This window comes from Anarrhichthys ocellatus, unplaced genomic scaffold (genome assembly GCF_004355925.1).
Source record: "Anarrhichthys ocellatus isolate YVR2014 unplaced genomic scaffold, GSC_Weel_1.0 scaffold139, whole genome shotgun sequence".
NCBI classification, from domain to species: domain Eukaryota; kingdom Metazoa; phylum Chordata; class Actinopteri; order Perciformes; family Anarhichadidae; genus Anarrhichthys; species Anarrhichthys ocellatus.
Window position 1 is genome coordinate 262,849 of NW_022280169.1, and position 11,658 is coordinate 274,506.

An 11,658-nucleotide genomic window follows, 5' to 3' on the forward strand; every position below is an offset into this window, starting at 1 on the left:
TGGTGTCTATCTGACTCTCCTGGTGTCTATCTGTCTGTCGTGGTGTCTATCTGTCTGTCGTGGTGTCTATCTGACTCTCCTGGTGTCTATCTGACTCTCCTGGTGTCTATCTGACTCTAATGGTGTCTATCTACATTCGTGGTTTTACTTGTTTAATCTAAACTGCACTATCAATTGTCTACATTCACCTCCAAAAATGATTGAGATTGAGAGTCAGTCAGGCGTTTCATTGGTGTGTGACATCAGTGAGAGTAATGAGTAGTGAATGAGCAGAGTGGGATGAAGTGTAGGAGGCGGTTTTTCTGGGGACAGAAGACATCTTGAGTTTCTTAGGTCGACCTGCACCATTGAATGCTCGACACTCTGGTATGACGTGTAGTGAGACACAAACACTTAGTGAGAACATTGTGTACTCATTTGGTTTATGTTCATGTAACAAATTACCCACAACATTTTCAGAGTCATTTTAGTTGAATACATTATCAAATAATTTAATTTTAATTTTAAATTCCTGGCCAAAATAGTCCAAATCAAAAGCTTCAGAGGCAAAATGTCAGAAGACAAAAAAGACTTTTATTCCTCAGTATGAGCCAAACATTCTGGCATCTTTCTGATCGAGCCATGTTGCGTGGACTCAGTTTGTAACACAGCCTGTGTGTAATACCTTCTGTAATGACTGTACTTGCGTGTGTGTATAACCAAACATTTTAACCTGAGTCATACTGACTTTAAGGAACAAATGTACCGCTGTGGATGTATTTTAGACACCTAAGAGAATCTATATCGGTTTAGTGTTTGCTATAGTTACAATAGTTTCACCTCTTCACCTTCAACACAGTGTGTGTGAGAAATAAGTTTTAAAGTCCATTCAGAAACATGTATATTTATTGTGGATGGAAGTGTTAATGAGTGAGTCAGACTCTGACAGCTTTGCTTCCCCATCCGTGTAATTACATCTGTACCAGGACACAAATAAGCTTCCTATTTGAACTGAATACAGAATGTGAATAGAATGTGACCAGGTTTCCTAATGCTAAATAATGTTAAAGGATCTGTTGATACAGGGCATGTAATTACTTGTGTTCCTTTGGTCTCGGACACTTTCTGACATTAAAGGTTCCTGCCAACACACATTTGACAGGAAACAACCTCAGCGCTGCCACTGTACATATCCAGCTCAGTGAAGACCAGGAGAAAGTGGAAACATTGGCAGAGCTCAGAGATCACAACTTGTGACACACACTGAGATTCCTAAAAGCTCCACATGAGGTGACACTTTAGGATCCCACCACAGCACAGATGTAGCATCTAGAGTTGCACTGGTAACAGCGTCTCAGGTTGTTGCTATGACCACATGAAAAATAAGTTCATGTTCCACACATTGTGTAAAATATATTATGGCAATACATTCTGATTACAAAACATAAATATAATGGATCATGAGTCGGTAGGTTGTGTGTCATGCTGGACCTGTGGAGGTCAAACAGATGCGGCACGTTGATGTTATTTCTTTCTTGATGCTTTTAGAGAAAGCCTGTGTTGTGATTGTGAGTATATTTCTGTTGAGAAGAAGCTCTGCAATTTCAATATTAGATCTCCCTTCAGTACTTTCACCATGCAAACGCTACAATATTCACCCAATATCTAATATTCAAACAACATATCTGTCTACCCTTTGGTTTCTTTGCTGTGTGACTCCCCTGGGAGGCTGGTCAGCTGATCAAGCTCACCTGGCCTCGTATGGGCAATAAAAGCTGACCCATGTGTTCCCACTGGCACCTGTGCTATATCAACACATTCTCACCCCAGTGGGTCAAATACTGCAGCCTGGTCAGAGCTCCTAAGCTTCAAACTATGAGCCACCCCTCTAGGGTCAGTTCTTTAATGCCAGGGACGGCTTGCATAGTGTCTTCAAAAAACCACGATATTATATTTTTCTGTGCAGGGACTCTAGCTGTGGTTATTAACCACTTGTTTCAGCTTCCTCTCTGTTAACATCATTGTTGGTCAGTGAAGTCATGTGTTAGGATGCTGATCATATTGAGCTCTTAGATCCTTTATTTGTCTCTTTAGTGGCGCTTCACATCGCTGCTTTTAATAATGGTCACGGTTTGTGAACATGAGACACGCTGCTCTTAAACTGCCCGTGGGAAGAATGAAGATATAAAAGTTAGTCTATTCTTGGTTAAAGACTGTGGTCTCGCCATGTGAAATAACTTTCGACTCACGTATTATTCTCAGACTACTCGGCCTTTTGCCCCATCTCCGACGTGATTGGCTGAGCAGCATCACGTGATGTGATTTACAACGCATGTAATTGGTCTGTGTTTCCTGGACCGCTGAACGAGTACCGTAAAGGCTAGAAAAGCTGCACCAGTTAAAATAGAAGCGCTCAGTCAAAATGTGATAATTCTCAGTTATCTATCGGTTTTCGGTCCAGGTCCGGATATAACAGGGTCTGGGTCCGGACTCTTTAGTGACCCCTGCTCTATAGCATGCCACAGTGCGTAGATATCAGACAGCGAGGGCTGCGGTATTTGGATTTTATTAGGAGTGAGAATGGGTATATTAACTTCAAAGTCACCAAGCCCTACCTAATAAGATCTTCAACAGAACAGAAGCAGTGCAGTGGGTTTACATGTTGCTCCTCAGTTTCTGTGTTTTCAAACAGAAAATAAAGACACACAAAGACTTCCACAACAAATACAGCCCATAGCACACAGGGGACGTTACTACACATCACTCAGAGAATGAAAAGCAGGGCTCACCAAAAGCTGTGCTGCGGTTTGTCAGTCCGGAGTAGGCATTGCCGCTGGGGGAGGAAGTGGCCGGGGACGACAGGGGACTGTAGGAGGCCGGGTCGGTCTGGTAGCTGTGGCCAGAACCAATACCAAATGGACTGGACTGGGCTTTACTGGACTGGAGAGCACAGACACTGGTTAGATGTACAGCATATCAGGGCCGTACGGGTAGACACAGGGTTCACTGCTCAGTGCACTCCCGTTAATGTTAATGAAGCTCCCTGAAAACAAACTGATTGCTTACATATGCTAACCACAGGTATGGGATGTGCAAAAACTGTATTTTCAAGTTTGAACATGCTTTGTAATAAAGTTAAATGAGTTCATATCCATCTTTATGCACATGAAAAAAGTTGGCCGAACTACAACATGAGACACCCCCAAAGAGCCAACGCAGTTCTCCCCTTCATATGAATAATGGAGCTGTGTTGTTCATGGGTACTGTAGTATTTACAGCTGTCCACCATTGCAGCACAACGGACACAACATCATTTCTCAGAGACAAAGTCAGAGTGGCGGTCTGATTTAAACCTACATGATGGTACATTAACATTGGGAGAGTCCGGTGTTTCAATGTAACATTGAAGGTACTGTCGAAAGAAGAAATTGAAATGGGATTACAGAATGGAGAAAAAGACTTTGCCTCTCTATCATTACTATTTATTGTGGAAACGTTTTTAATTTACAAAAACAAAATCAGAGATACAATGTAACTCCAATGCATCTGTGTGTGCTTCAAGACAATGCATATGTTTAGTTTGGGAAATGGTTTAGGTCCATGTGTGAAGACATTTTACAGCAATAGCAGCTTCAAAAGACTATCAAAACATGAAGGATGAGGATTTCTATACTTAATATTCAGACAGGGTTGTGCTATTTAATTCATGATAAACTAATAACCTACAGACTAATGTTTCTTTACTTCTTTCATTCAAACCTCCAGCTGTTAAAAGGACATCAGACCAAAATACATGTCGGAGCTTGTTGTGGGTCGGAAACAACTTGATGACCTTCATTCTTCAGAGACTACTCATTGTTTTGCCAGCACAGTTCAGGCAAATGGGCTTTTCCATTGTTGGGCAACTGCATAGAAGAATCGAGCCAGCTTAACCTAGGTGTCCCAGGACACAGAGAAAGCCTGCATGATGTCTTCATGTCTGCTGTGTTTAGAGGTGGTGAAAACATTCAGCCCTCGCATCATCTGCCTCTAGTTACTGTGATGCATTTAGTGGTTTCTGACCAACAAAGAATTTAGTCCAATGGAATGAACTGACAAGTGCAGCAATGTGTGTGGAAGACACGAGATGGGCTTGTTAAGAAACATATGCCCAGCACATTCCCATAGCAAGATTATGAAACACACACACACACACACACACACACACACACACACACACACACACAATGACCAATAACATCTGTTAACAGGCACCAGAGATGGGATTCTGGGGTTCAGGAGGAGGAGCAGAAAAAATGAGTTTGGCAATCATGTTAACCATAAAGATTGCAGACTGTTATTGACTGGTTTCACTTCAGTATTGGTTTGTGTGTGCTTGTTACCTGTCCAGAGAAGGGGGGGCGGTTGCCTGACCATGCCACCTGGCCTGGATTGAGCTGTCTGGAGATCTGAGCTAGGTTCTGATTGGTGGAGCCTGACGGCTGGATGTCGTTCACACCGGGGACATGGATCACAGAGGAACTGTGTGCACAAAGACAACGTACCATCACATCAGGGCAGGGCTTGACAGTAAGGGTATTTCTAGAAATTGGCTTAGGCTGCCATCAGTGACAGTAACATGTACAATATACGGACAGCAAACACCAAAATATGCACCCTGAAATACATATTTGTTGCATTAGTGATATTTAATATTGATTATTAGGTTGTATATCAAAATATAAGGGGATAACCATATTTTCAGTTCATAAGCCAATGCCTGGTTGGTGGTGAGCCCTGCATAACCCGGGACTGGATGTGACGTGTGGTGTACCTGAAGCTTTTGCCAGCGTGTCCCTGCTGGAAGGGAGAGCTCTGAGAGTAGAGCTGCTGTCCTCCAGCTGTAGAGGAGGGAACCATCATCTTCTTATCTGCCGCTACACACACAAACACAGGGTCAGCATTATAGAAATAACAGAGAGCAGAGACAGCAAGAAGCTGAAGCAGCAACTATCAGGACATGTGTGAGGAGTAGGTGGCTGTTTGTGTGTGTGTGTGTGTGTTTGTGTGTGTGTCGTACAGCCAGCGATGCCTGTGTACATCTCAGCAAAGCGCGGGTCTCTCTCCTGAGAGAACAGGACTTCTGTCTTGTCGATGTTCTTCCCTGCCTCATGGACTCCGCTGCTGACGCTGGCCACAGGCACCTGAGGGTGAGGTGAATGTTGGGAAGGGAAGGAGGGCATAAGGGTTGACGTTAGAGATGATAGACCGATGTCACAAAAATGAACCCATGTACATGGTTACACGATAAATGTAGATTCATTAGTAACTATTTCTTTCATGTTTTTGAACTAAGATTACATCGAGTCTGGAGGCCGTTAGCGAAAGAAAATGCAAATGCTAACTTAGTTCATTGACGAGCAAAGTCACAAGTAGCCGACTGTGATAAGGTCCAGATAGCGCCACCTCCTGACTATAATAGGAAACATTATGAGAGCTGGCAAACATGAGCCCTTCTGAATATTAAATATCATTATCATTATCGTTTACTTAAGATAGATGCTTTAATACAATCAAATACTACTGGCGTGGCACCAATGTGCGTTCTGTGACATAAATGACCCTTCCTGTCATCTACAGCGTGTGAATGAAGTGGCTCTAAAGCACAGGGTTACCTGGGAAAGATCGTAGGCAGTCAGTCCATCTCTTTGGTGCACCTCCAGCTCCGCTTGCTGCTGCTGCTGTAGCTGCCTACAAAACACAACACACACCATATAAACCATCAGCACCTCAGACTGGCACTTGCAGCACGATACATCATTTTAAATTCAGTAGAATGAGATAACTAACATGATAAACAAACATCTACATATAATTCATGTAGATGAAAAGAGGTGTTGTTGGGGTAGGAGACAGGACAAACAAGTGCCGTGTTCTGTCGTGTGGTCGCTATGTATCTGACACTTTTTAAGAAGGAACCCCCCCGTCTTCAACCTAACCAAGTACTTTTGTTGCCTAAACCTAACCAAGAGTTTTTGTTTTAACCCCATGTTTACACCCACAATAGCTGTTTGTCAGTGTTTGACACGTAATGCATCACAAAGTGACACCAATTTAGAGTCACAGGTTATCCTGCATGTCCACGCTGACATGGGGAGAACATGGGGAGAACATCCAAACTCTGGGTTTGGACCCAGAACCTGCTTGCTGTCAGGCGACAGTGCTAACCATGTGCCACCCTCTAGATACAAATGTAGCTAAATTGATAGCTAGTATTGTAGCTCCATATAAACCCAATAACAGGTAACAGCAACAAAAAAAAGACTATTTGTGACCAGGGCCTTCGGCTATAGATGGTTAGTAGCTGCGCATTACATTGTACTAATTAAAATATCTTCATTTCCTTGTCTGCTGTAATGAGCAAAGGCCCACGCAAAACATTGAATGGCAGTGGTGTCTCTGTGTGTGAATATATGATTTTAAATGCATCAATGGGTTGTTTTCAATGCCATAAGTTTGTAGTCCATTCATTTGAAAAATTGGCATTGTACGGCTCTGCTGGACTCCTCTGTGTGGTACCAGGTGCTTTTCTCTATTCGTTTTCCACTGTGCATTCTTCCCCCTCAGTGCAGGCGGGATTCTCAGCGGATGACCGTAGCGACAAACGTAACGAAGATGATGTCACGGCATCATCTTCAACAGAACATTCACTATTTCAATAGATGGTAGTTAACACCTCCGCACTGCCCCCCACTGCCAACACCTCCGCACTGCCCCCCACTGCCAACACCTCCGCACTGCCCCCCACTGCCCCCCACTGCCAACACCTCCGCACTGCCCCCCACTGCCAACAACTCCGCACTGCCCCCGACTGCCAACACCTCCGCACTGCCCCCGACTGCCAACACCTCCGCACTGCCTCCCACTGCCAACAACTCCGCACTGCCCCCGACTGCCAACACCTCCGCACTGCCCCCCACTGCCAACAACTCCGCACTGCCCCCGACTGCCAACACCTCCGCACTGCCCCCCACTGCCAACACCTCCGCACTGCCCCCGACTGCCAACACCTCCGCACTGCCCCCCACTGCCAACAACTCCGCACTGCCCCCCACTGCCAACACCTCCGCACTGCCCCCGACTGCCAACACCTCCGCACTGCCCGCTACTGCCAATGATGTGTGTAATTTTAGTTCTAGTCTAAATATCCTATGTTTTTGACACTTTTGCTCAACCCAGACTTTTCCATAATATTTAGACCTATATCCTGTTTGTACCTGGCGAACAACATGGAAATGAATAGAAATTAATTTCCCTGGCAGTTACCCCTGTTGCCTTGAACAGTCTGGAGATAGACACTGCTTCTTTTCAAAGGTCTGGATAGCATCAATATTTTTCCAGTAGAGACAGAGATCTATGTAATCAAACTTCCTGCTTCCTTTCCCTGAAAATAAAAGGCATCAGTGTCTATTGAGATGCTGCTGAAGGCGCTGTATGAACATGGCATGGTTAAAGTGACTAAGACACTGGTCTAATACCTTTCTCAACATTGTTTCACTGTTTTAACAGAGCAAGAGACCTTGACTGATTCTATATAGTTTAGTTTTGCTGTGTTCACCTTATCAGTAACAAAGCAACAGGCAACAAGAGGCACTGCCAAACAAACGTATTGTACTGTACAGTTTTTAACAAATCCCAATATCGTTTCTCAAAGAATGTCTTTAAATACGAAAATGATGGTCCCTTCTTTGGAGTAATGTTACCTTATTTGCACCACTGTGGTGTGGTGTACTGTGTGTGTGGATCAATTTGGTTATTGTGCTTTTAATATTAATGGTAGAATAAAATATTAAATATAATAAATCCTTTATGAATGCCTGATAGGTAGAGTTGTATTTGTGTCTTTACTACTCTGTGCCTTGCTGTCCGTATCCTTTTAGGAGAATGTTAACTGAACATAGAAAAATAAATCAAATGTTTCTTTTTTTAAATCTGACATTTTGGTCAGATTTAGGCTGATTTAAATGGTGTGTGTGTGTGTGTGAGGAACCTACTTGACGTTGGTGTTGGTGCAGATGATGTACTCTATCTCGTCAGAGTACGGGTTCTGGAAGGTGAAGCTGCTGGTTCGGATCAGCATCCACTCTCTGTTCTTCATTCGGAAACGATACATCACAGACAGAACCTGACCCTTCAACTTCACCACCTGCAGAGGGAGAAACACCACTGATTCATACTTCTGTTTTAACAAGTGTTAACTATCCAGCTGGATCTGGAGACGAAAAGAGTAGCAGCAATACTGTGACACAACATGAACATCTTTATGTATTTTTCATACTCATTTTTTTCAGATTTGAAGTAAACCATTTCCAGTGTGGTCACCTGAGAGTGAAGATTTTCATCAATCAGCTTTGATGTGATCAAGTCTACATTACATGGTTTTAGCAGAGCATTCCCTGAGACAAGAACAGAGGCGGAACCTATTTATTCCATTTCATCAACACAACCACCTCCAGAATCTGTGAGAATGCAATAACTCTGGTTTCTAAGTTTTGAGTTGAGTTGTCATATAGTAGTGATTTCTGCTGTATTATGTACTCTCTGTGGCTCCTCTGATTGTCAGTCTGAGTAATGAAAGCACTGTACTTCTTCCCAATGTGACATGGATCTAAAATGACTTTGAAATGAACTGCTGAGGCAGGCCAGAGCAGCTGATCACAGATACGGAGAACTTTTCAATCCACACAGAGGGCAGAGACCACAGAACAGACAGGGAGGAGGAGGAGGAGGAAGGGAAAATTTTCCTCTGGTTAAGATCAGCTATGAACAGTACAGGTAGAATGATGCTGTTTTGCTGCTGAATATGGAGAATGGGGTCTCTGTGAATACATAAACCAGGTCAAATAAACCAGATACATCATAGAATGAATCACTTAAACAAGTTGTTAGTATTACACAATGTTATGTGACATGTAACAGAGTTGCAGGTGACTCAGTTATGATCAGAATCAACTCTATCGGTGATTGAGAAGGCTAAATACTTGCAGACATAAGCAAACAGAATAATCACTTGAACCCAGTCATTCAGCCTGCCAGCACTCCTGTCAAACCAAACTGAACAATGCTATATGGATGCTAGCAAGTCTGCTAAGAGACAAGCTCCTTCTCAATCTCAGAGTATCTCATTTAAATAAATGTCACTATGAGGTAACACAATAGTGATTGAGCCTATGGCCCACTGACGAAAGTATTGTAATATTTATATATTTGAAGTATTACGAGCGAGGAGTGTGTGGCGTCAGTCAAAATGCGGTGGTAAGTTCTACCTCACACAGACTCCGCCTTCTACTGGACTCTACTGGACTCTATGGGTAATACTCAACTTCAATCACATGCATACATTTGCCCAATGAAGTTTGCATTTTTTTTTAAATGATTTAAATTCCTTTGGATTATTTTTTCAATTTCAAGTTGTATGTACAGGTTGTGAACATTAATTAGGCTGACACTATACACCAACAGCCAACAAATAGTGGTAGTGATCACTATGGCTGCCCATCATTTCTCTGAAAATGGGGACAAATGTGACTTCTCACATCATTGATCACAGAATTTGAAGCACTTTCAAGATTTTGTGCGATTGAGAAGAATATTAAGCTCTTCTCAAACCCTTTCTCATGTGCTTGAGAACGAGCAGATAGAATTTACTGAAATAAAATGTGATGATACCATCTGAAGTCGCCACCAGCAGCTCCCACTGTCAGTACCGGGCCAGGGTTGTATACTTTTCTTCTCCATGTGGCCCCTGGAATAAGAAGCACCCCTTACTTGAAAATTAATTCAAATACTGTGTCTTTTTGTGAGGTACTTAGCGACCCTGGTTTTTGAAAGGTGCTCTAAAATAACTTTTAATTACTTACTTACAGGTTTTGTAGGTGTGTAGCCAATACATTTCTTTTGGCTTTGTAATTCTTTTCTTTTCTCATACCATTTCTCAGGTTTTAACCCAGTGATCTCCCCATGATATTTTCACCTGACTGAAAAAAGAAACCTTTAGGTCCAATGAATAGCTACAGTCCCGTCCTACCTGTTGGAAACTTTCTCTCAAGTGACTCTGGTCCTCAGGATGGCAGAACTCCAGAATATCTTTCCCCAGCAAGTCCTACAAGACAGAATAAAATCAGTTGACAGGAGTTTATCCTCATTCAATATTTGTTGAACCAAATAGATACACAGAAAAGAAATACTGTATATTGCATTCTAGGAATGCAATGTCCACATATTGTTATTTTCAATTAAATACACTGGTATTTACCAACAGGTCTTAGGTCTGAAAGTTGAGTGTCATTAAAGCAAAAGCTGGTACATTTGGAGGACATGCTAAATAACTCCTGAGGCAGGAGTGCAACTGCAGCCACACATTAGTGATGATAACAGGTGATACTGCATTGTTTTGAAGACATTTTATCTGAATGCGTTTTTAAGCTAAATTAACAACAACATGAGTTCCAACTCAGTATTTCTATATTTTCCTCTGATTTAGAAACTCAATGAAACATTCATCAACATATCAAACGCAGGTTTGATGAGGTGAGAAAGTGATTCAAACACTGAATGTAAACCTTTTCCTCGAAGGTGAGAGGTAATTGCAGATGTGTCATTTGAAAAGTAAAATAAATGTGTAGCAGTAAAAGACAATAAAGGGTCTGCAGGAATACAATAACAAGTACATTTGAAGTATATTTTCCAAACACAATCTATTTGCTATGAAAAATAATGTCATCCGGGATTCGGTGATTGTTGAGTAGAGGGAGAAGCAACAAAAGGAACGGGCAGACTGGCCACAGGAATGTGTTTCACAAACCAGTGCAGGCAGCAAATGTTTCTAATTCTGGTCTGCTTATTTCCACTGTCAAACAGTAACATAACGGATCATGCAAAGCACTGCTGTCATAGAATGTGTTCCATATGCAGAACAGGCGTAGTACATCTAAGGCCGTATCGTGACTGGGGTAATGCAACAGAGCCTTAGTGAGTTAGAGGTGTTAGTAATTCAGATATGAAGACTTTAAAAACTGGCAGGTGGTCATGTCGGAGAGCCAACCACTTCTCTTATATATTTTCTTTATCTTTTTGGTCTAAGCAGCATTTTATGAAAACTAGTCGGATCACATTTCATCGTCATGTTACTGTAATTAACAAACTGAAAAGAGTCCTGCATAGAAATAATAGCAGACAATATTCGCAAGAGCAACTAAAGGTTGGCTGCTAATAAATGACTGATAATGACTCTGATAGCTCACATGATAAATTTAACATCATGCAAATGTGTAAAGTAATAATTCTATCAATGCAACAGTCATGTCATACTCAGCACTCTGCTGCTTTCAGGTTTTTGTTCTCAAAAAAATATGATTTGAATTCACAAATTAATTCCTAACGATTCTACTTCACTGTTCATTCAATCACTGCTAATGAAACACTTCTCATCCAATTAAACAATTCTCATCCAATGAAACGATTCTCATCCAATGAAACGATTGTCATCCAATGAAACGATTGTCATCCAGTGAAACGATTGTCATCCAATTAAACAACTCTCATCCAATGAAACGATTCTCATCCAATGAAACGATTCTCATCCAACTAAACAATTCTCATCCAATTAAACAATTCTCATCCAATGAAACAACTCATCCA

The 11,658-nt window shown here is 42.0% G+C and overlaps 1 protein-coding gene across 1 annotated transcript in view; it reads right to left on the minus strand.

Moving 5' to 3' along the window:
- arnt2 (aryl-hydrocarbon receptor nuclear translocator 2) overlaps window positions 1–11,658 on the minus strand; it is a 51,603-nt gene that overhangs the window by 4,486 nt on the left and 35,459 nt on the right. Inside the window, 7 exon segments of the mRNA XM_031877536.1 lie at window positions 2,769–2,919; window positions 4,362–4,500; window positions 4,793–4,895; window positions 5,039–5,162; window positions 5,634–5,709; window positions 8,013–8,164; window positions 10,046–10,120. Coding sequence (XP_031733396.1) covers window positions 2,769–2,919; window positions 4,362–4,500; window positions 4,793–4,895; window positions 5,039–5,162; window positions 5,634–5,709; window positions 8,013–8,164; window positions 10,046–10,120 — 820 coding nt within the window.